The sequence below is a fragment of the Pipistrellus hanaki genome (assembly GCF_964339955.1).
Source record: "Pipistrellus hanaki genome assembly, chromosome: 15".
NCBI classification, from domain to species: domain Eukaryota; kingdom Metazoa; phylum Chordata; class Mammalia; order Chiroptera; family Vespertilionidae; genus Pipistrellus; species Pipistrellus hanaki.
The window spans coordinates 46,816,112-46,840,404 of record NC_140517.1 but is presented as its reverse complement, the minus strand read 5'-3'; the positions used below and the strand labels follow the sequence as shown (position 1 = coordinate 46,840,404).

At 59.8% G+C, this 24,293-nt stretch overlaps 3 protein-coding genes across 3 annotated transcripts in view; 2 read left to right on the top strand and 1 right to left on the bottom strand.

Moving 5' to 3' along the window:
• The window catches only part of LOC311633892 (uncharacterized protein C19orf81), a gene marked incomplete at both ends in the record, with an annotated part of 16,316 nt that extends 6,539 nt beyond the window's left edge, over positions 1–9,777 (bottom strand). Inside the window, one exon of the mRNA XM_084906898.1 lies at positions 9,768–9,777. Coding sequence (XP_084763024.1) covers positions 9,768–9,777 — 10 coding nt within the window. The remainder of the gene's footprint in view (positions 1–9,767) is intronic.
• LOC311633470 (kallikrein-5-like) overlaps positions 1–16,794 on the top strand; it is a 176,453-nt gene extending 159,659 nt beyond the window's left edge. The window contains exon 7 of the mRNA XM_084906203.1: positions 16,783–16,794. The gene's annotated coding sequence lies outside the window, so the exon portion shown is untranslated. The remainder of the gene's footprint in view (positions 1–16,782) is intronic.
• On the top strand, positions 8,777–24,293 carry SYT3 (synaptotagmin 3). Its single transcript, XM_084906020.1, has 10 exons — positions 8,777–9,161; positions 10,957–11,122; positions 13,141–13,681; positions 15,015–15,402; positions 16,665–16,883; positions 19,820–19,940; positions 20,589–20,760; positions 20,886–21,018; positions 22,667–22,735; positions 23,108–24,293. The coding sequence occupies exons 2-9, from the start codon at positions 10,972–10,974 to the stop codon at positions 22,730–22,732; spliced, it is 1,791 nt and encodes a 596-aa protein (XP_084762146.1). The 5' UTR covers positions 8,777–9,161; positions 10,957–10,971; the 3' UTR covers positions 22,733–22,735; positions 23,108–24,293.

Genomic DNA, 24,293 nt, shown 5'->3' with positions numbered 1-24,293 from the left:
TCCAGGCCCGTCTCCCCGCCTCTCCCCCCCGGCTCCCTTTTCCATCTCTCCCCGCCTCTCCACCTCCCGGGGCTGCCTCTGCCCCACCTCTTGGCTTCTCTCCCCTCTGTCATCCCCCTTCTGGTCCCACTTGCCCTCCGTTCATCCCTGTCTCAAGCAGGAACTGGTTAGACACGGTCAAGATTCAAACGGAAACTGGGTTCTAGATGGGGGAGGGAAAGGTGAGCCGGGGGCTGGGTTGCCATGGTACCGACAGAATCCTGGGGCGAGGCTGGGGACTCGGACCCCTGGGTCTGTGGGGAGAAAGGGGCGGGGTCTGGCCTCCTGGGTCTGAGGGAGGGAGGGGCGGGGCCTGGATCCCTGGGTCTGAGGGAGGAGGGGGCGGGGCCTGGATCCCTGGGTCTGAGGGAGGAGGGGGCGGGGCCTGGACTCTGGGTCTGGGGGAGGAGGGGGGGGGCCTAGACTCCTGGGTCTGAGGGAGGAGGGGCTGGGGGCCTGGACCCCTGGGTCTGAGGGAGGAGGGCCTGGGGGCCTGGACCCCTGGGTCTGAGGGAGGAGGGCCTGGGGACCTGGACCCCTGGGTCTGAGGGAGGAGGGGCTGGGGGCCTGGACCCCTGGGTCTGAGGGAGGAGGGGCTGGGGGCCTGGGCCCCTGGGTCTGAGGGAGGAGGGTCTGAGGGAGGAGGGGCTGAGGGAGGAGGGACTGGGGGCCTGGACTCCTGGGTCTGAGGGAGGAGAGGCTGGGGGCCTGGGCCCCTGGGTCTGAGGGAGGAGGGGCTGGGGGCCTGGACCCCTGGGTCTGAGGGAGGAGGGGCTGGGGGCTCCTTGGCCCCAAGTGAAGGAGGGAAGGGGTCTAACCACATCGGTGCCCATTAGGCATCCCTGTCTTTACCAAACGCTGGGCAGAAACTGTGCCAGAGAAGGCTGGACTTGCTCACTCACTCTGTCTGCCCTCCCGGTCTGTGTCTGTACTTGTCTCTCTTTCTGCTCCCAGAGGTTTCTGTCCTGGCTATTATTATCAACTCCCTGCTTCCTCGATGGTAGCGTCTTCACCTTCCACATGACCTGTTCAGGACTGAGCTCAGCAACCAATAAGGAGCCTGTCAACCCATGAACCGGAGGTCATGGTTTGTTTCCCAGTCAGGGCACATACCCGGGTTGCAGGCTTGATCCCCAGTAGGGGGCATGCAGGAGGCAGCCGATCGATGTTTCTCTCATCACTGATGTTTCTCTCTCTTCCTCTCTCTAAAATCAATAAAAACATATTTAAAGATAAAGAAAAAGAAAATCAATCAAGGAAACAGCGTCAACCCTTGGACTTTTGCTGAACTCATTATTAAAGGGGATCTTTGTTTTCCCCCTGAGGTTGCCAAGCCGGTGGGGGTCCAGGTTAGAGCTGCGGGGGGGGGGGGGGGGAGGGGTATCACGTTGTCATATGCTGAGACAACTTGCCTGAAAGCAAAGGCCAGAGGAAAGCAGACACCAACGATGCCCACAGTCAGATTCCTGATGATGACTGGGGCACCTGGATCCAGCCGTGCCTGAAACCCTCACCCACACAGTCAACTCCCCCTTGTGCTCAGGTCATTTGGGTTTGTATCACTGGCAATGAAAACAAAACAGTCTGGACGTCGTTAGACTCATTTCCAGACTCAGTTCCCCTGTGGCCCTGACTCCCTGCCCCCTCTTCACGTCTGGGTCTCCCCTCAGGCTGTCCTTCATTTCTGCCCCCGAGCCCATCCCTATGGGAAGGGAACACCTTTAAAAAAAAAAAAAAAATATATATATATATATATATATATATATATATATATATATATATATATAGTTGATTTTTTACATAGAGGAAGAGAGAGGAATAGAGAGCTAGAAACATCGATGAGAGAAAAACATCAATCAGCTGCCTCTTGCACACCCCCTACTGGTACATGCCCACAACCAAGGTACATGCCCTTGACCGGAATAGAACCAGGGACCCTTCAGTCCGCAGGCCGAGGCTCTATCCACTGAGCCAAACCGGTTTTGGCAAGGGAGCACCTTTCATCCCATGACCACAGGCACACCAGCCCCCCAGGCACAATCCCTTCCACCTTCTGACCTTGCTTCCTCTCCTCCTCATTCCTGGAGCCAGGACACCCCCTCGGCTCCACCTCTCCTGCCGGGACCCTCTCTCTCCCCAGCCTCCTCCTGGGCTCCCATCCTCATTCCTTTCCCCACAGGGTTCCGGCGGGCTCTCTCTGCGCCCAGAGCTGACCCTGTCCCTCCCCTGAGTCCCTGGACCACGTTTCCGCCCCTCACCCGGGCATCTGAGATTTGCCTCATCTGGCCCCACGCTCCTCTCCCATCTCACCCCTTTGAACAGCTTCCAGTCACCTTTGATTAAGGTTTTTACTTAGCCAAAACCGGTTTGGCTCAGTGGATAGAGCGTCGGTCTGCGGACTGAAAGGTCCCGGGTTCGATTCCGGTCAAGGGCATGTATGTTGGTTGCGGGCACGTCCCCGGTGGGGGTTGTGCAAGAGGCAGCAGGTCGATGTTTCTCTCTCATCGACGTTTCTAGCTCTCTATCTCTCTCCCTTCCTCTCTGTAAAAAAAAAATCAATAAAATATATTAAAAAAAAAAAAAAAGATTTTTACTTAGCCAGGGCCTCCCAGGCCATTCCTGCCTCCACGCCCCCCACGCTGTGCCTTCTGGAACGCCCTCCTGGACCCTCCTTTTCCCGGAGGGAAGGCTCTCCTCCTTCCACAAGAACCTCAAACGCTCCCTTCTGCCGGCAGCCGCCTCCAAAGCGCGTTTGCTGTGCTCCCGCCGCCCTGTGTGCTTCATCGGCTCCTGGCCCAGCTTCTGAACACGGTCCACGCCTCTGCCTGGTCCAGGGATCCCCTGCCGGGCCAGCAGCTCCGAACTCTCCGGCTCTCCGGCTCTCCGGCTGCCCCCACTCAGGGAGGGGCAGAATGTGTATGTTGAGTGAATACACGAGTGGCTATATCCCTCTGTCGCTCGGACTCGCACTCAGCAGCCCCAGCCCCATCTTCCCGTCCCTTTGGGTCCTCCTGAGGCAGCACAGGGTGAAGGCGAGAACCTGGACTCTGGAGTCAAACAGGCCGGCACTGGGAGCCACGTCCAGGCTGTGCAACCCCGGGCAAATGTCCTCTCCTCTCTGCGCCTAGTATTAGCTGGCTGTATCTATCTATCTATCTATCTATCTATCTATCTATCTATCTCTATTTCTATCGCTCTGTTTCCCTCTGCGTGTTGCCATTTCTCTCTGTGCCTTTATTTTTCTTCCTCTCTCTCTACCTGTTTGTCCTTGGAGCCCTGCCTTATCTCACTCTGTCTGAATTTGGATTTCTGTTTCATGTATCTCTAGCTTATATCTTTTTTTTTAATATATATTTTATTGATTTTGTACAGAGAGGAAGGGAGAGAGATAGAGAGTTAGAAACATCGATGAGAGAGAGTCATCGATCAGCTGCCTCTTGCACACCCCCTACTGGGGACATGCCCGCAACCAAGGCACATGCCCTTGACCAGAATCGAACCCGGGTCCCTTCACTCCCCAAGCCGACGCTCTATCCATTGAGCCAAACCGACCTCGGCTTGTATTTTTTTATTTTATTTTAATATTCTAGCTTATATCTTTCTGTGTCTGTCTCTATGCCTTTCTGCATGCCTGCCTGTCTGTCTGTCTGTGTATGTTTGTCTCCGTTGCTCTATTTCTCCGTCTGTTTCTCCACGTCTATTGCTCTGTCTTAGCCCCACCTGCCTCCCTCTGTATTCCCCCCTCAACCCCCCCCTCTCTCTCAGGCCGGATCTGTCCCACTCCCTGGCCTGGCACGCAGCCTGGGACACAAAACCCTGAATCAGCATTTCCTCCTCTTCCGGAAATTATCTCAGCATTGGGGGGAGGGGGGGCGCACGGGGAAGCTGGTTGTAGCCAGTCAGAGGGTTTGCCTCCCGTGTCCTCCTCCACAGCTGGCCTGCCTCTCTCCTCAGTGCTGGTTCTCTCCACGGGGCGCCCGGAGGAGTACGTACGTGTGAGACGGCATTTATTTCCAGTCACATGTGTGTGTGAACCTGTAGGTATTTGTGCAAGCTCATTCATTCACTCATGCATTCATGCATTGCCTCCATCCATCCAACCATCCACTCATCCATCCATTTATCCTACATCATCCTTCTATCCATTCACCCACCCATCCGTCCACCCTTCTATCCAACTATCACCCACTCATCCATCCATCCATCCATCCATTCATCATCCACTCATCCATTCATCCTTCTATCCAACCATCCATCCACTCACCTATCCATCTGTTCATCCTTCCACCCATCTGCCCATCCATCCATCATCCACTCATCCATCCATTCATCATCTACTCATCTATCTATCCATTTATTTTTACATCATCCTTCTATCCATCCACCCACACATCCAATACACCCTTCTATCCATCCATCCATCCATCCATCCACCCATCCATCCATAATAAACTCATCCATCCACTTATCCATCCATCCATTCATCATCCACTCATCTACCCACTGATCCCTCTATTTACCTATCTACTTGTTCATTCATTTATTCCTTCAACTAACCAATATTTTTTGAGTGCCTCCTGTGTGCCAGGCACTGTGTCAGGCAGTGGGGACACAGCAGTAAACAGATCAAAGTGCTGCCCCCATGAAGCTTATGTGCTCAGCAGTCCCCCTCACTGAGCCAAACTCACTCCTGCCCCAGGCCTTGCTCAGGCTGCTCCTTCTCCCTGTAGCTGCCCCTCCCCGCCATCTTCACCTGACTCATGGGACTCACACTTCTGAGCTCAGTGCAAATAGCCACACCCTCACAGCACCTGGGCGTTCCATCGTGCTCCCTGTCCAAAGGCTGAGATTCTGGACTAGAACAGTGCCTGGCACACAGTAGGTGCTCAGTAAATGTCTCTCAAAATCCATGCACTCCTGGTGGCGACAGGCAAGGTCCTCAAACGTCCTGCAAACGAGGTGGCGACTGAAAGGCAAGCTCTAGCTTCCGAGAGCTGCGTGGCTTTGGATCTCACCTCTGACGCTTCCCAGCTGTGTGGCCGTGGACAGCGCACTTCCACTCTCTGAGCCTCACTTTCCTCCCCTGCAAAATGCAGAGTACGCACACAGCCCTGGCCGGGCGGCTCTGTTAGTTTGGCATCAGTCCCATCAACCAAAGGTTGGTGGTTCGATTCCCTGTCAAGGCACGTGCCAGGGTTGTGGGCTGGGGTGTGCAGGAGGCATCCAATTGAAGTGTCTCTCTTCCTCTCTCTAAAAATCAGTAAATATCTATTTTAAAGAGAACACATAAGCAAATGCATGTAATTACTAATTATTACAATAACACTAACCATTTCCACCTTGCATGCATTTAACTTAATCCTCACAATAACTTAACGACATAGAATCTGGGTTTTTTAATTTTTCCTCATCTGCCCTGGCCAGTTGCTCAGTCGGTTGAGTGTCATCGTGTGCACCAAAAGGTGGCCCATTGGGTTCCTGGTCCGGGCACATGCCCGGGTTGTGGGTTCGATCCCCAGTTGGGGTGGGTATGGGAAGCAACTGACCAATGTTTCTCTCTCACATTGATGTTTCTCTATCTCCCTCTCCCTTCCTCTCTCTAAAAACTCAATTAAAAAAAGAAAGAAAGAAAGAAAGAAAGAAAGAAAGAAAGAAAGAAAGAAAGAAAGAAAGAAAAAGAGGCGAAACTGGTTTGGCTCAGTCGATAGAGCATTGGCCTGCGGACTGAAAGGTCCCGGGTTTGATTCCGGTCAAGGGCATGTACCTTGGTTGCGGGCACATTCCCAGTAGGGGGTGTGCAAGAGGCAGCTGGTCGATGATTCCCTCTCATCCATGTTTCTAACTGTCTATCCCTCTCTCTTCCTCTGTAAAAAATCAATAAAATATATTTTAAAAAAGAAAAATAGCTTCTCACATACAAACAGGGAAGCGGAGGCTCTGAGAATATAATCCATTCAGTGCCACACAGAGCAGAGCTGGGATTTGAACTCCGGTGCTTTGCACCCAAAGTCACACACACTGATCAGAGCGCTACAGCGGCCTCTCAGCGCTTGGGCGGCCTCGGAATCTGAGTGTCTGGAATGCGCCCGGGAAAGCTGGCAAGGCCACCTGCGCACACGTCTCTGAGCGCATGCGTCCTGGCCACTTCCGTCCGCGTCTCTCCCTGAGGAAGGCGGCTGCCTGGGCGCCCTATGTGCTGGGTGCGAGGGTCAGGCTGGAGAGCGGGCTTCGGGGAGCCTGGACCTGCGTGCACACGTTTGTGACGATGTAGCTCTGGGCCTTCTCCACCGGGGATCACCTCCAGGAGCCTCAGTGGTCTCCCCTGTGAAATGGGACTAACAGAACTGCACACGTGTCCTGGACACCCTGGCTCAGCTGGTTGAGCGTCTTCCTGTGCACCCAGAGGTTGATGGTTCAATTCCCCGTCAGGGCACATGCCGGGTGGGGCTGCGCAGGAGGCAGCAGATCCATGTTTCTGTCTCTTCCTCTCTCCCTAAAATCAGTAAGAACATTTAAAACAAAAAACAAATCTGTACATTAGCCGAAACCGGTTTGGCTCAGTGGGTAGAGCGTCAGCCTGGGGGCTGAAAGGTCCCGGGTTCAATTCCTGTCAAGGGCATGTACCTTCGTTGCGGGCACATCTCCGTGGGGTGTGTGTGTGTGTGTGTGTGTGTGTGTGCAGGAGGCAGCTGATCGATGTTCCTCTCTCATTGGTGTTTCTAACTCTCTATCCCTCTCCCTTCCTCTATGTAAAAAAGAAAAAAAAAATCAATAAAATATATTTTAAAAAAACAAACACCTGCACATTAAATATAAAACATTTTCATAGCACTTAGTCCAAGGTCCCTGGGGATTACCGTTAACTGCTATTAATACATCAGTGACTGTTTCTTGCTTATTTTAAGAAATAGCCCTTGCCCTGGCTGGTGTGTTCAATGGTTAGAACATCGCCCCACACACGAAAAGGTTAGAGGTTCAATTCCACTCAAGGGCTTCTACCTAGGTTGCAGGTTCGATTCCCCACCCAGTCGGGGCATGTTTGGGAGGCACCCAATCGATGTGACTCTCTCACATCAATGTCCCCCCCCCTTCCCTCCTCCCTTCCTCCCTTCCACTCTTTCTAAAAATCAATAGAAAAAAAAATATCCTCGGGTGAGGATTAAAAAAGAAATAAAAAGCCAAAACCGGTTTGGCTCAGTGGATAGAGCGTCGATCTTCGGACTGAAGGGTCCCAGGTTCCATTCTGGTCAAGGCCATGTACCTTGGTTGTGGACACATCCCCGGTGGGGGGTGTGCAGGAGGCAGCCGGTCGATGTTTCTCTCTCATCGACGTTTCTAACTCTCTATCCCTCTCCTTTCCTTTCTGTAAAAAATCAATAAAACATATTTTAAAAAAATGAAAAAGAAGTAAATATTCATTAAGCACCTACTGGGTGTCCATGCTTTACCAATACTGACTTTCCCCCTAAAACCTCTAATCTCTTTGGAAACAGGTTTATTTTACTTTAAACATATTTTTATTTATTTCAGAGGGGAAGGAAGAGGGAGACACACACACACACACACACACACACACACACACGAATGATGAGAATCATTGATCCGCTACCTCCTGCACGCCCCTCACCAGGGATCCAGCTGCAACCTGGGCACGTGCCCTGACCGGGAATCGAACCAGGACCTCCTGGTTCATGGGTCGACGCTCAACCACTGAACCACACTGGCTATCGTCCGTGTTTTTTATTTTTATTTTTTGGTGAGGAGATTAGGGCTCAGAGCAAAGCGCGAGATGACAAAGGCAGGAGCCCGGCCAGGCAGGATTCAAACCCAGGTGCCTGCTGGCACCTCCCCGCGGGCTGCGGCCCCGCCTCCCCTCCCACCGCGGCCCGCGGGGAGGGGGTGCCCCCTGACTGAGGTCCCGGGCCCCGGAGGAGGGGGCGGCGGCGGCGGGGACGCAGGTCCCGGGGTGGGAGAGAGAGAGGGGCGGGGGGGGCGGATTCCTAGATCTGAGGATGGAGGTGGGTGGGAGCTCCGTGCCCTGGGTCCCGGGAGAGGAGGTGGCTGGGCTCCCCGACTTCTCCGTCTGAGAGAAGGGGGGCTGTGGGCTGGGACCCCTAAATCCTGGGGGACCAGAAGGTCCTTCAAGGAGGCGCCCCGGGTCCCTGGCGCTCCCTCCTTCCTCCCGGCAGCCGCAGGTTCGGAGGGAGGAAGGGGGTGCAGGGAGGAGCGCGGACCTGCGCCGGGAGCGGGGGGAGGAGCCGAGCCGGCACCGCGGCGGGCGGCGGGCGTGCGGGCTGCGGCGGCGGCGGCCGCGGCTCCGGTGAGTCCGCTCCTCCCTCCCTCCCTCCCTCCCCCGGGCCCAGCCCCCGCCGCAGCCGGGTCTTGGGGGGCCGCCCGGGCTCGTGGTTTGGGGGTGGGGGAGAGTAGGTGCAGAGGCGCGCCGATCTCCCGCCGGCGAGTGGGAGTGCTGCGGCGCTCGCTGCCTGCCCCGGGGGAGGGGCAGGTGGCCCTGGAAGAGGGGGTGGGGGGTGGGTCCCGAAACACCTGGGTGTACCCCAGCCTCTCCGGCCGACCCCCCTGGGCGTGGGGATCGTTTATCCACTCCACGGCCCCTGAGGACTTAGGACTCCGAGGCCGCTCTGGGTCCCAGACTTCATGCCTGTCCCCTGCAGTGCTCTGGGACCCCAGCATCTCCGACACCCCCCCCCCCGCCCCCCGCAAAAAAATTCCCATCCTCTGCAGCCGGGAGAGGCATCAGGGACTTCAACTTCCAGCAGCCCCTGCAGCGCCAGGGCCTGTAAAGTTGCTGCAGTGCGAGCCCAAGGCCTGCCGGGAATTGTAGTCTCTAAGCTCCACGGGAGGTGGGGGCCCCCCCGGAGGTGGGAGCGGGTGGCTGGATCTCCCCGGGTGCCCTGGGGTCAGCAGCTGGCCAGAATCGGACAAGATGTGAGGCTCGGGTTAAGCTTCTTCTCCCGCCAACGGCCCTCAGATCCGGCACCCCCCTCTCACCACCTGGCGCGCGCGTGGGGACGGGTCCACAGTCCCTGGCCCGCCCTCCAACCCCCATGGGCTGCCGCCCGCCGCCTCGGCTGCCACCCAGGAGCCGGCAGGGATAAGCGCAGGTGAGTGTGGCCATGCCCGGCTCGGAGCCCTGGCCCGTGCAGAACCCCCGCACCTGTCCGTCTGGGAGCCCCCATCCCCTGTCCCCAGCACGCTCCTCCAACCCTCTTTGGTGTCTGGCTCCCAACCATGTGTCGCTATGTGCCCTCTCCCCACATCCACCTCTTTCTCCTGGTCTCCCCTCATTCATGCTCCCCCCCCCCCCCCCTCCAACCTGCCTTCTGCACCCAGCCCTCCTCCGGATCCTTTTGTCCCTCTGTGATCTCTGGCCATTATCTGTCTGTCTCTCCTTTATTCCTGCACACCATCCACCCTCCTTCTGTTGTTTCTCTCTGAGCTACTGCTGTCCACCGCCCGCCTGGCCCTCGCCACTGCCCTCTGCCTGCCCAGCTCTCACCCTCGGGTGCATTGCACGGCAGTTAGCTCTGTCCACCCCAAGGCTTCTGTCTGTCTGTCCATCTGTCCCTCTCTTCTGAGCCACATGGTCTCTGTCTCCCTGCCCCTCATTTCTCCCTCCCTCGGCTTGGTCTTATCTCTGCATCCTGCAGCCCCATCCCTCCCCGGCCACCACCACCACCACCACACAGAACCGTCTCTTCTCTCCCTACCTCCATGCATCCCTCTCTCTGAGTCCTCCTGGCTCTGTCCACTCCGACCCGGCCTCCTGTCCGTCCCCGGGACCCGCCGAGCCCATTCCCACCCTGGGCGGCTGCTCATGCTGTTCCCCTGCCGCTTGGAATGCTTTTCCCGGCTCCAGCCCCACCGGCCGGCTCCATCCCAGCCTGCGGGTCTCCGAGACCGCCCTCCCCAGGGACCGCCCGCCTCCTGGCTCCTCCGTGGCACCTCCTGCCGCTGTTTTTTTTTTTTTTTTTCTGCGAGTATCGTGTTGTTTACGTGGCTGTGGACGTGTTTACTCACTGTCACCTCTCGGGGGTTGTGACACCAGGAAACGGGGGGATGAGGGAGGTTCGGCCGTTCCGGCGGGCTCTGCAGCCGCTGGCGCGGTGCCCCGCACGTAGTTGGTGCTCAGTGAATAGGAGTTGAAAGCACGAGTGATGAACGGCCGTCCCTACGTTCTGTCTGCTCACCGCTGCACCCCGATCTGTCTCCTTGTTTGCTCACCCCCTTCACTTGTGCATCCTCAGTCTCTGCCCCGTGTGGCCTTCCCCGGATCTCCCTCCCGGTCCATGTGTCCCTGTTCTCTGGCTTCTGGCCCGCGCACATCCATCTCTGTCCCTGGTTTGCAAACCCTTGTTACTGTCTTCTTGCCTGTCCACCCCGAATTCCAGTCCTTCCGTCCATGGGCCCCTAATTTCCTTTTCCTTCTCCATTCATCCCCGACCTCTGACCCCTTGTCCATCAGCCTCTGACCTCCGACCCCTTGTCCATCAGCCCCCGACCTCTGACCCCTTGTCCCTCAGCCCCCGACCTCTGACCCCTTGTCCCTCAGCCCCCGACCTCTGACCCCTTGTCCCTCAGCCCCCGACCTCTGACCCCTTGTCCCTCAGCCCCCGACCTCTGACCCCTTGTCCATCAGCCCCTGATCTCTGTCCCCTTGTCCATCAGCCCCAACCACTGACCCCTTGTCCCTCAGCCCCCGACCTCTGCTCCCTTGTCCCTCAGCCCCCGACCTCTGACCCCTTGTCCATCAGCCCCCGACCTCTGCTCCCTTGCCCATCAGCCCCTGACCTCTGACCCCTTGCCCACCTGCCTTTTCTCTTTCTCTCTCCACATTCACCCACTCTCTCCCCCATCTCGTTCCCCTCCTGCACCCTCGCCGGCCCGGCCCGAGCGCAGGACCCACCGGCCACCATGTCAGGAGACTACGAAGATGACCTCTGCCGACGGGCACTCATCCTGGTCTCAGACCTCTGTGCCCGGGTCCAAGACGCCGACACCAGCGACAGGTGCCAGGAGTTCAACGACCTGCGAATCCGGGGCTACCCCCGGGGCCCCGATGCAGGTCAGCGCCCCAGCCCCTGCCCCCGCCCCGCAGACCCGCTCAGGGGGCTGCTTCCGCTCACAGTCCTGCCTGCATCCTGTCCCCTGCTCTAAGGAGAAGGAGCTGTGAGGTCCATTTGACCCCTGACCTTGTGCAGCTTTGCTGTAGGCACCCCGCGGCCCCCAACCCCGGCCAGTGCTGCCCTATGTCCCCTACAGCTACCTTTGTGCTTGCCTGGGTTCAAACCCCACCTCTCCCAGCGCTAACCCGATGGCTTTAGGCGACTGACTTGCCTGTGCCTCGGTTTCCTCCCCTGGACCACGGAGACAGTGAGAGCGACCACCTGGTGGGGCAGATGAGAGATGCAGTGATCCCTGTGAAGAGTTTGGCCACGCTGGGCACACGGTGGTCTTTTAGTAAACGGTGGGGCAGCAGGCAGCCCGCGAGGTCCTCGGCCTGTCCCATCGACAACTCCCAGTGGTACATACACGGAGTGGCCAGATTATGATGGTCTCTGGACGAATAATAATCTGGCCACTCAGTGTGTATTAGAGGCCTGGTGCATGAATTCGTGCATGGGTGGGGTCCGGCCAGCCTGGCCAGGGGAAGGGGACTTGGACGGTTGGCCGGCCTGCCTGCTGGTCGAACTCCTGGTCAAAGGAACAATTTGCATATTAGCCTTTTATTATATAGGATAGACACCGAGTGGCCAGATTACTATGCGATCAGAGATCATCATAATCTGGCCACTCAGTGAGGGAAACTGAGGTTCAGAAGGGCGAACTGACGCCCCAGGTCACCCAGCTCCAAGGCAGCGGGGTCCTCAGAGCGAGGAAGTGCTGTGTGCCAGGGGCTGGAGGAGGGGCCTGTGGAAGCCGCAGGCGGAACAGCCAGAACCGGCCCTGGGAAGTCAAGACCAGCCTCAGTTCAGTGACTTCCTAGAAGGACCCCCAGAGCTCAGAAAAGGGGCTCCACGGGGACCGATTCTCTCCTCTCCGGCAAACGGGAAATGCAAAGCTCAGAGTGGTTAAGACAGCTTCTCAAGGCCACACAGCAAGCTGGGCGGAGGGGGCTGACCCCTGACCTGCCTGACGGCGCCATGCATTCTTTTTCTCTTTGATCGTCTCTGAGCATCTGGGGGGGCTTTGGTCCTATTTCTGGGGGTGCCCCCTCTGACAGAGAGGCAGCGTGTGCTAGCGGGAAAGAGAACAAAGGCCGGAGACAGACCCCAGACCCGCCGTTTACTTCCTGTGCCGCCTTCTACAAGCCACTCAGCCTCTCTGTGCCTCAGTTTCCTCATCTTTAAAACGGGTATATAAAATACCCAGCCTGCCACAAATAAATAAGTAAAACACCCATCTTGTAGGGTCATGGAGTTTACTTTTTTTAAAATTTATTTGATTGATTTTAGAGAAGGAAGAGGGAGAGAGAGATAGAAACATCAATGATGAGAGAGAATCGTGGATCAGCTGCCTCCTGCACTCCCCTCCACTGGGGATCAAGCCGGCAACCCAGGCATGTGCCCTTGGCTGGAATCGAACCTCGAACCCTTCAGTCCGCAAACCGACGATCTATCCATTGAGCCAGACCAGCTAGGGCAGGGTCATGGAGTTTAAGATAAATAATATATGTAAATTGCTCAAGACGATGCGTGGCTAATACTAAACAATTACTTTTCAATTATATATATATATATATATATATATATATATATATATATATATATATTATTGATTTTTTCAGAGAGGGAGGGAGAGGGATAGAGAGTTAGAAACATCGATGAGAGAGGAACATCGATCAGCTGCCTCCGGCACACCTCCTACTGGGGATGTGCCCGCAACCAAGGTACATGCCCTTGACCGGAATCGAACCCGGGACCTTTCAGTCCGCAGGCCGACGCTCTATCCACTGAGCCAAACCGGATTCGGCTCAATTATTTTTTGAAGCTTAGCTCTTCCGGGACAACAGTGGGAAGATAGATTGTGACCTCCCCCCTTCCCTGACCCCTGACCCCTGACCCCTGCGCCCGCTCTCTCCAGACATCTCTGTGAGCCTGCTGTCCGTCATCGTGACGTTCTGCGGCATCGTCCTGCTGGGCGTGTCCCTCTTCGTGTCCTGGAAGCTGTGCTGGGTGCCCTGGCGGGACAAGGGCTCGGCGGTGGGCGGCGGCCCGCTGCGCAAGGAGCTGGGCCCCGGGGTGGGGCTGGCGGGCCTGGTGGGCGGCAGCGGGCACCACCTGGGGGCCGGCCTGGGGGGCCACTCGCTGCTGGGGGGCCCGCACCACCATGCCCACGCCGCCCACCACCCGCCCTTCGCCGAGCTGCTGGAGCCGGGCGGCCTGGGGGGCTCCGACGCCCCGGACCCCTCCTACCTGGACATGGACTCCTACCCAGAGGCCGCCGCCGCCGCCGCCGCCGCCGCCGCCGTGGCCGCCGGGGTCAAACCCAGCCAGACGTCGCCCGAGCTGCCCTCCGAGGGCGGCGGGGCCGGCTCCGGGCTGCTCCTGCTGCCCCCTAGCGGCGGCGGTTTGCCCAGTGCCCAGTCCCATCAGCAGGTCACCAGCCTGGCACCCACCACCAGGTGAGCCGGGGTGGATGGGCTTGGGGTCCGCTCTGAACGTCTGCTCCTCCTCTGTGTGTCTGTTTCCCGTCTTCGGTTCTCCTGAGCCCTGGGGGAGGAAGGGGTTTGGGGTGTGGGGATAGAGGAGGCTGGGGGCCCAGGCTCCTGGGTCTGGGAGAGGAGGGGGAGGAGCCTAGAGTCCTCGGACCTCAGGGAGAAGGGGGCTGGAGGTCTGCATTCCCGGAGCCAGAGGAAGGAGGAGGAGGCTGGGGGCAGGACACTAGGAGGGTGGAAAGAATGAGGGTTAGGACCGCCCCCCCACACACACACACACACAAGATCCTCGGTCAAAAGGCAGTCACAGGCCTGAGTGTGGGAAACAGAGAGGTGAGTAGACAGACAAGCCCTCCCCGCATTCACCCACAGTCCAGGGGTATGCCCCCCCACCGCGCGCACACACACACACACACACACACACACACGCATGGGCTGTCTGGGGCCGGCTGGCCAGCCAGGCCAGGGCTGCAGAGAGGCAGCTGGGGGAACACGGCCATGGGCTGTGATCCATCCCGATGATTGGCTTATGGATGTCGAACCATCCTTGCCTTCCTGGGGTGGAGCCCACCTGGTCCTGGTGGATGATCCCTCTCACGCATGTTGGATCTGGTTTGCCAATGTTTGCGTCTGTGAACATCGAGGATATTGACCTGTCATTTTCTTCTTCTTCTCCTTTTTTTATATATATTGTTTTTATTGACTTTTTTTTTTTTTTAACAGAGAGGAAGGGAGAGGGATAGAGAGCTAGAAACATCGATGAGAGAGAATCATCCACCAGCTGCCTCCTGCACACCTCCTACTGGGGATGTGCCCGCAACCAAGGTACCTGCCCTTGACCGGGATCAAACCCGGGACCTTTCAGTCCGCAGGCCGACGCTCTATCCACTGAGCCAAACAGGTTTCGGCTGTCATTTTCTTCTTTTTGACAAAAAGGAAAGGCAGGGTAGGGGGGAGAAGGGCAGAGCGGGGTGGAGGGGGGTCTTGGGCCCTGGGCAGCCCCAAGGGCTCATGGGAAAGTGATTCGGAGTCACCAGCTTGAGGTTCAGAGGGGGCTCCTTGCTGGATGCTGTAGTCCAAGCTTAGAGAAGGGGAAATTCCCTCCCCAATACAGATGGGGAAACTGAGGCTCAGGGCATGCCCGTGGCTGGCTCCAGGCCTTGGGGAGCAGAGGTGGGGGCTTTGCTGCCCCCTAGCGGTGGGGTTCAGGGATGAGGCAGGGAGGGGTCTCCCTGATCTTCAGAGGCAAGGATCAGAGACATCCACCGCTCCTGGGTCTCCCCCACCCCACCCCCTGCAGGTACCCAGCCCTGCCTCGGCCCCTCACCCAGCAGACCCTGACCACCCAGCCAGACCCGGGCGGCGAGGAGCGGCCGCCCGCCCTGCCCTTGCCCCTGCCGGGCGGCGAGGAGAAGGCCAAGCTCATCGGGCAGATCAAGCCGGAGCTGTACCAGGGCGCGGGCCCCGGCGGCTGGCGCGGCGGCGGGGCCCCGGGCCCCGGGGAGGCGGGCGCCGGCGCGCCCTGCGGCCGCATCAGCTTCGCCCTGCGGTACCTCTACGGCTCCGACCAGCTGGTGGTGCGCATCCTGCAGGCCCTGGACCTCCCGGCCAAGGACTCCAACGGCTTCTCGGACCCCTACGTCAAGATCTACCTGCTGCCCGACCGCAAGAAGAAGTTCCAGACCAAGGTCCGGGCGGCGGGCTGGGTACCGGGTCCCACTGAGGAGGGACTGGGGGCCTGGACCCCTGGGTGTGAGGGAGGAGGGACTGGGGGCAGGGACCCCTGGGTCTGAGGGAGGAGGGGCAGGGGGCCTGGACCTCTGGGTCTGAGGGAGGAGGGGCTGGGGGCCTGGACCTCTGGGTCTGAGGGAGGAGGGGCTGGGGCCTGGACCCCTGGGTCTGAGGGAGGAGGGGCTGGGGGCCTGGACTCCTGGGTCTGAGGGAGGAGGGGCAGGGGGCCTGGACTCCTGGGTCTGAGGGAGGAGGGGCAGGGGGCCTGGACTCCTGGGTCTGAGGGCGGAGGGCTGGGGGCCTGGGTCTGAGGGAGGAGGGGCTGGGGGCCTGGACTCCTGGGTCTGAGGGAGGAGGGGCAGGGGGCCTGGACTCCTGGGTCTGAGGGAGGAGGGGCTGGGCTCCGGGGTCTGAGGGAGGAGGGGCCGGGGGCCTGGGTCTGAGGAAGGTGGGGCTGGGGTCTGGGTCTGAGGGCGGAGGGCTGGGGGCTGGGGCCTGGACCCCTGGGTCTGAGGGAGGAGGGGCTGGGGGCCTGGACCCCTGGGTCTGAGGGGGGAGGGACTGGGGGCCTGGACTCCTGGGTCTGAGGGAGGAGGGGCTGGGGGCCTGGACCCCTGGGTCTGAGGGAGGAGGGGCTGGGGCCTGGACCCCTGGGTCTGAGGGAGGAGGGGCTGGGGCCTGGACCCCTGGGTCTGAGGGAGGAGGGGCTGGACCCCCGGGTCTGAGGGATGAGGGGCTGGGCTCCGGGGTCTGAGGGAGGAGGGGCCGGGGGCCTGGGTCTGAGGAAGGTGGGGCTGGGGTCTGGGTCTGAGGGCGGAGGGCTGGGGGCTGGGGCCTGGACCCCTGGGTCTGAGGGAGGAGGGGCTGGGGGCCTGGGCCCTTAGGTCTGAGGGAGGAGGGGCTGGGGGCCTGGACCCCTGGGTCTGAGGGGGGAGGGACTGGGGGCCTGGACTCCTGGGTCTGAGGGAGGAGGGGCTGGGGGCCTGGACCCCTGGGTCTGAGGGAGGAGGGGTTGGGGCCTGGACCCCTGGGTCTGAGGGAGGAGGGGCTGGGGCCTGGACCCCTGGGTCTGAGGGAGGAGGGGCTGGACCCCCGGGTCTGAGGGATGAGGGGCTGGGCTCCGGGGTCTGAGGGCGGAGGGCTGGGGTCTGGGGCCTGGACTCCTGAGTCGGGGCGGAGGAAGGGCTGGCAGACATGGTGTCTGCCCCCCCCCCCCCAGGTGCACAGGAAGACCCTGAACCCCGTCTTCAACGAGACGTTCCAGTTCGCGGTGCCCCTGGCCGAGCTGGCCCAGCGCAAGCTGCACTTCAGCGTCTACGACTTCGACCGCTTCTCCCGGCACGACCTCATCGGCCAGGTGGTGCTGGACAACCTGCTGGAGCTGGCGGAGCAGCCGCCCGACCGCCCGCTGTGGCGGGACATCCTGGAGGGCGGCTCGGTCAGTGCCCTGCCCCCGCCCCCTCCTCCCCCCGGAGTCTACATTTTATTTCATTTTTCTATATATTTTATTGATTTTTCACAGAGAGGAAGAGAGAGGGATAGAGAGTTAGAAACATCGATGAGAGAGAAACACATATCAGCTGCCTCCCGCACACCCCATACTGAGGATGTGCCTGATACCAAGGTACATGCCCTTGACCTGAATCTAATTTGGGACCCTTGAGTCGGAAGGCCGATGCACTATCTTCTGAGCCAAACAGGTCAGGGCTACAAAAATCTCTTAATTTATCTCCCTTTCACAAAACCTGTAGCAACCCACATTCCTAGTGATGGAAACTGTTGGTCTTACCACTTTTTTTTTTTCTTTTACCAATCTCAGGGTTTTCAAGTTCAGCTGCCTCCTGCACACTCCCCACCGGGGATGTGCCCACAACCAAGGTACCTGCCCTTGACCGGAATCGAACCTGGGACCCTTCAGTCCTCAGGCCGACGCTCTATCCACTGAGCCAAACCGGTTTTGGCTTACGTTTTATTTTATTGCAAAAGCTTGCAAGCACCCACGAGAGGGTAGGATATGGCTCGGCCCCCCTGCCCGCCACACTTACCAAACAGGAACCCCTCGCCTGGGCCCAGGCCTCTCAAATTCCCACCCCCCTGGACCTCTGATGCTAACAGTCGAGAAAATGGTCACAGATGCCGAGGAGCCCCCCGCCCCGCCCCCCACTCCCAGGCAGCTCCATCCACACTTCTGCCCTCTGACCTCAGCACTTCTGCCCTCTGACCTCAGCACTTCTGCCCTCTGACCTCAGATCCCTGACCCACCCACTTCCCCGAAGCTGGAGTTCTGGCTCTTCTTTTTCTTTCCTTTAAAATCAAAATTTTTTTTATGGATTTCAGCAAGAGAGGAGGGAGAGAGAAACATCCATGGTGAGAGAGAATCACTGAGCGGCTGCTTCTTGCATGCGGCCTGCTGGGGATCGAGCCACAGCCCAGGCACGTGGCCCGACCGGCCGGCCGTCGAACCCTGACCTCCTGGTTGCTGGCTGGGTGGAGGGCCAATCACGGAGCCAGGCCCCCCGGGCGGGCTCCTGTCCTGCCAGCTTCCTTCCCCTTCCCGCCTCCTGACTTCCTTCGGATCTGTGAACACCTCACACCCCCAGCCCTTGACCTCCAAACGCTCTCATTTAGCCGAATCCGGTTCCTCCCGAGTCTCCGCCTGAATCCCAACAGCCCCATGGTCGGCAAACTGCGGCTCGAGAGCCGCAGGTGGCTCTTTGGCCCCTTGAGTGTGGCTCTTTCACAAAATATACCACAGCCCGGGCGAGCGAGTCTGTGTGGAGGAAGCGGCGTTCGAAGAAGTTGAAGTTTAAACAATGTGGCTCTCCAGAGAAATTTCAGCCGTTGTCCCGTTGGTGTCTGGCTCTGTGGACGAATGAGTTTGCCGACCACTGGGATAGCCTATCCCCCAGGCCTTAGACGGCCCGGGGTCCCAAGGCCCTGACACCCCCGCCCCCCCAGGCCCTCCGCATTCAGATTGTGGGACCCTCCGCCCCCCACTGGGCCCCTTCCTCGTGTCCCATGATCCTCCGCTTCTGGAACCTCCTCCTGTACGCCCGCCCCTTCCCAGCCCCTCCTAGTCCTTCTTGGGTCTCCTGATCCCTTCCCGCTCCATCCCAATCCAGGGGTTCCCCACATTCCACTCTGCCAACCCGGGGAAGCTGTGTGTCCCGGGGGTGGGCGGGGGGTGAGCCCTGTCCTCACACAGGACGGCCATGCTCGGGGTCCTGGCCCCCTCTGGGCCTCAGTTTCCCCGTATGCACCAGGACGTGGTTGGACCGGGTGCCTGTGGCTCTGCCTGCAGGCCCCTCACCGGGCTCTCCATGTTCTGCTCGCTGCGTCCAAGCCCAACCCTGAGAACCAAGTGCCTGATTCCAGGGTCTCTCCCCAAGGCCCCCATCTGTCCCTCCTCCCTCCTCCCCCCAGTCCCGTCCTAACCCCACCCGATGGCCCTCTCCCCACATCCATCTCTGCCTCCTGTGTCTGACATTCTTGTTTTCCCTTTCACTCTGTCACTCAGGTCTGCCCTCAACCCTGTGTTCATCCATTCCTCTATCAGTGTTTCCCAAACTTTTAACATATGTGTACCCCTTCTATCATTTCCTGAGTGCCCCTGGTACTCATGAGAACGTAGAATTAGGCGCAGCTAAGCGCGGTGCAGTGCATATCCCCACCAAACTCTCCCCATACCCCTGGGGGTGCGCGTACCACACTCCCTGCCAGGAGCCAGGCAGCCCAGAGTCCACGGTCAGGGGCCTGAGTGAGAGGCAGGAGGGGGTCTGCTCGGGGCTGCCTGTGCTCTGGGGGCTCCAGGGCGGGGGTGACAGCTGAGCTTGGAGAGTGAGAGGAAGGAACAGCCTGGGGCGGGGCCTGGAGGGGGGCGAGTGGGGAGCCCAGGGGCCCAGGCCCGGGTCAGGTGGTTGGGAGGCGGGGCGTGGGCCCGGCCAGCTCTGGCCGCTGCCCTGTGTCCGCGGGTCCGCGTAGGAGGGTCCGTCCCCTGGAGCCTCCCTCAGACGGGCTTCTCCGCCCGTGTCTTCTCGGTCCCGCTCTGTCCCGGTCCCTGGCCCTCGCGCTGGGTCCCCATGGGCCTGGGTCTCTGTGTCTCTGCCTGAGAGCTCGGTGGTCTGTCTTTCTAGCTGCTCTGGTCTCTCACTGTGGTCTCCGCTCTGTGTGCCTCCCAGCTCTGCCCCCGCTCCTGCCTCTTCCGTGAACACACCTGCGTTGATCGTGGTGGGCAGTGGCTCGGGGTCACCAGGTTGGGCCTGGAGTCAGATGAAGTGGATGGACACCAGGGAGGAGAGTGCTGGAGGCTGGGGCGGGCTAAGAGCTGGGGAGACGGAGGTGGGGGGCTGCTAAACCCCGTTTCCCCCCCTGTAGGAAAAGGCGGATCTTGGGGAGCTCAACTTCTCACTCTGCTACCTCCCCACGGCCGGCCGCCTCACCGTGACCATCATCAAAGCCTCTAACCTCAAAGCCATGGACCTCACCGGCTTCTCGGGTGGGTTCTGAGGGGCCTGGGTGTGAGGGAGGAGGGCTGGGGGCCTGGGTCTGAGGGAGGAGGGCTGGGGGCCTGGACTCCTGGGTCTGAGGGAGGAGGGGCTGGGGGCCTGGACCCCTGGGTCTGAGGGAGGAGGGGCTGGAGCCTGGACCCCTGGGTCTGAGGGAGGAGGGGCTGGGGGCCTGGACCCCTGGGTCTGAGGGAGGAGGGGCTGGGGGCCTGGACCCCTGGGTCTGAGGGAGGAGGGGCTGGGGGCCTGGACCCCTGGGTCTGAGGGAGGAGGGGCTGGGGGCCTGGACCCCTGGGTTTGAGGGAGGAGGGGCTGGACCCCTGGGTCTGAGGGAGGAGGGGCTGGACCCCTGGGTCTGAGGGAGGAGGGGCTGGACCCCTGGGTCTGAGGGAGAAGGGCTGGGGGCCTGGGTCTGAGGGAGGAGGGGCTGGGGGCCTGGGTCTGAGGGAGGAGGGGCTGAGGCCTGGACCCCTGGGTCTGAGGGGGGAGAGGCTGAACCCCTGGGTCTGAGGGGGGAGAGGCTGGACCCCTGGGTCTGAGGGTGAGAGGCTGGGGAGGAAAGGCTGGGGACCCAGACCTTGGGAAGGAGGGGTCTCAGAGAGTCAGTGGGGGCTCAGCTCTCCACGCTCTCCCTCCAGACCCCTACGTGAAGGCCTCTCTGATCAGCGAGGGGCGGCGCCTCAAGAAGCGGAAAACCTCCATCAAGAAGAACACGCTGAACCCCACCTACAACGAGGCGCTGGTGTTCGACGTGGCCCCCGAGAGCGTGGAGAACGTGGGGCTCAGCATCGCGGTGGTGGATTACGACTGGTGAGGAGGGCGCGGGGCGGGGCGCGGGGCGCGGGACGGGCGGGGCGGGGGGTGGGGGATGTGGGGCGCGGGGCGGGGCACCCTCCCTCTGGAGGCTCACGGCCCCCCACTCCCTGGCCCCTCAGCATCGGCCACAACGAGGTCATCGGCGTGTGCCGCGTGGGCCCCGACGCCGCGGACCCGCACGGCCGCGAGCACTGGGCGGAGATGCTGGCCAACCCGCGCAAGCCCGTGGAGCACTGGCACCAGCTGGTGGAGGTGAGCGGCCCCCCTACACACACACCCGCCCCTTCATTCCACGTCTTTGGGGCGTCGGAGGCAGAGGCCGGGTTCCAGTCCCGCCCCATCAGCCTCTGACCCTCTTTGTGCCTCAGTTTCCTCACCAGCATCTGCCCAGGAGGGAGGGTCGGCGGGTCCATGCAGGCCCCAGTGCCTGCCTCTTAGCAAGGCTCTCAATTCTTTTTCTTTAAAAAAATATGTATATATTTTATTGATTCTTTTACAGAGAGGAAGGAAGAGGGATAGAGAGTTTGGAAACATCAAACAGTTGCCTCCTGTACACTTCTTACTGGGGAGGTGCCTGCAACATGCCCTTGACCGGAATCGAACCCAGGACCCTTCAGTCCACAGGCCGACGCTCTATCCACTGAGCCAAATGGGTTTCGGCCAAGGCTCTTATTTCTGAGGCTAAGTCCACAATAAAGGGGAAACCATGGGACAGCATCTCGCGGACTGGGTTTTTGTTTTTTTATATAAATATATTTTTATTGAGTTCAGAGAGGGAGAGAGAGATAGAAACATCAATGAGAGAGAACCCGGGGCCCTCCAGTCCATAGGCTGACACTCCAATCCCTGAGCCAAACCAGCCAGGGGAGGTTTGAGGGGTTTTTTATTTTTTTATTTTTGAAAAGCCAGGTGTGTCCCTGTTGGGTTTGGCTCAGTGGCTAGAGCGTCGGCCTCCCGACTGAAAGGTCCCGGGTTCAATTCCGGTCAAGGGCATGTACCTTGGTTGTGGGCACATCCCCAGTAGGGGGCGTGCAGGAGGCAGCTGGTCGATGTTTCTCTCTCACCGATGTTTCTGACTCTCTGTCCCTCTCCCTTCCTCTCTGTAAAAAAAAATCAATAAAATATATTCTTGGGGCTCTACTCAGGCTGACAGATGGCAGCTGCGCCCTCCTCCTGCGTGCTCTGGGCTTCTCAGGCACTCACTCACTCACTCATTCATTCCACCGGCTCCTCCAGAAGCTCCCGGGGGCCAGGGAGAACCTTGACCGTGACTTCCAGCTGATCCTTCTCCCCCCGGAGCTGACACTGCCCCCTCTCCCCTCACAGCGCCCCCTGGGCTCCCCAGCGCCCCCAGGACAGAGTCCCCGCCCCCCTGAGGTCCTGCCCCCTCTCCCCTCACAGCCCCCCCCCTCCCCAGCGCCCCCAGGACAGAGTCCCCGCTCCCCTGAGGTGCTGCCCCCTCTCCCCTCATCGCTCCTCACATTTCCAGGGACTCCGTTTTTTTTCTTTTTTAAAATATATTTTTATTGATTTCAGAGAGGAAGGGAGAAAGGGAGGGAGAGAAACACCTATGATGAGAGAGAATCTTCGACGGGCCGCCTCCTGCAGGCCTCACACTGGGGATGGAGCCCACAACCTGGGCATGTGCCCTGACCGGGCATGGAACCGTAACCTCCTGGTTCAGAGGCCGGCATCTAACCACAGAGCCAGGCCGGCCGGGCCGGGGACGTTACCTTTGTGCCTCAGTTTACCCGTCTGTGAACCAGGGCTGTCGTTCCACTCGCCCCATCTCTCCAGAGCTGGGTGAAGAGGCATGCAGGGCGGGTTTTCTCCTGTGGATTATTAGTGACCGCTTTGCCTCTGCCCCGCCCTCCTGAACCTCCCGAGTTTTCCATTTCAGGAAAAGACTTTGACCAGCTTCACGAAAGGCGGCAAAGGATTGTCAGAGAAAGAGAATTCAGAGTGAGGGGTAAGGAACCCAGAGGAGAGGCAGGACTTAGGGTCCACACTCCTGGGTCTGAGGGAGGAGGGGCTGGGGGCCTGGACTCCTGGGTCTGAGGGAGGAGGAGCTGGACCCCTGGGTCTGAGGGAGGAGGGCTGGGGGCCTGGACCCCTGGGTCTGAGGGAGGAGGGGCTGGGGGCCTGGGCTCCTGGATCTGAGGGAGGAGGGCTGGGGGCCTGGACTCCTTGGTCTGAGGGAGGAAGGGCTGGGGGCCTGGACCCCTGGGTCTGAGGGAGGAGGGCTGGGGGTCAGCATTCCTGGTCCCTGCGATGTGATGGGGCCACGGCAGGTCAGGGCCCGCTCTCTGCCATCACTGACACCTCCCTGCCCGTCCCGCAGGTCTGGCCTAAGCCCGGGATCGGACCAGGCCCCTCCGGACCCCCTTCCTTCCCGCCCGGACCATGAACTCATCTCAAAGCCATAACGTCCGAGCTGCGTGGTGCGGGGGCCCCGGGCCCGCCCGTCCCTGTACCCCGGAGGCCGGAGGCCGGGCGGCCTGCGGCCCAGCTCCCTGTTTCAGGGCGGGGGCGTTCAGTCTCCACTGTGTCCGTCTGTCCTTCCCTGGGGCTCCCCTTCCAGGCAAGGGGCCGTGCATGTCTGGGGGACCCCAGCCCCCCAAACCTCCGTCTCTCTCTCTGTCTTTTGCCGTTTGTTGAAGACTTGGTGTCCTGACCCCCATTCTCACCGTGAATGTCAACGGACCAATCCCCAGACACACACACACACACACACACACACACACCTGAGTGTACCCCTCTGTGCACCTCCCCCCGCGTCTGGCCGATCCCCCCACTGCTGCTGCTATCAACACCGGAATAAACACCGTGGGTCTCACTCCACCTGAGCTCCTGTCCTCCCTGGGACCTGGAATACCCTGGCTCCGGGTTCAAGCAAATGTCCCATCCGCTTTGGCAGCTGAATTTGGTCTCTCTGAGCCTTAGTTTGTAAATGTCACCTTGGCCAGGATCACTAAGATTATGGGGCGCAAGGTGCAATCCAGACTACCACCGCCACCAGCAGAACTGGAGTCCTCAGTCTATGGCAAGCCTGAGCGGACACAGAAGGATTTCAGGCACGGCTCGGGCTCGATCCAGGTGCCAGAGGACTCCGCTTATCTGTTTGGCTCTGTTCCCAAGCCAGTCTTTGCAGGGGCGATACGATGGCCCTTGGGAGCCCCGGGCGTGTCCTGCCGCATCGGGCGCGGTGCCTTCAGCTGCGTTTCCAATGGAAAGAGCCGAAGCGATAGCGGCTGCTTTTTGCACAAAGAGCAGATCTTCCAGAGTCACAGAGTCCCCCAGGGTTGGCATCCCTGAGCTTCGGTTTGCCTTCCCGTCCTGGGTACACGCCGTCTCCACACGCTGTTCTCACAGGGCGGCAGCGAAAACAGGAACCATGGACAGGGCCTCCCCTACGTGCTGGTCTTTTTTTTCCTCCCCAGAAGAGTTCTCGTTTGCCAGAGCTGGGTGTGATGGAGAGCCGACTGGGGAAGGGAGCATCTGTCCTTCCCAGCGTCTGTGGGGGTGTG

Coding starts and splice junctions, on each gene's coding strand:
- SYT3 (XM_084906020.1), top strand. CDS start 10,972: ATGTCAGGAGACTACGAAGATGACCTCTGCCGACGGGCACTCATCCTG. Junction 15,403..16,664: donor AGAAGAAGTTCCAGACCAAG/GTCCGGGCGGCG, acceptor CCCCCCCCCCAG/GTGCACAGGAAGACCCTGAA. Junction 20,761..20,885: donor GCGGTGGTGGATTACGACTG/GTGAGGAGGGCG, acceptor CTGGCCCCTCAG/CATCGGCCACAACGAGGTCA.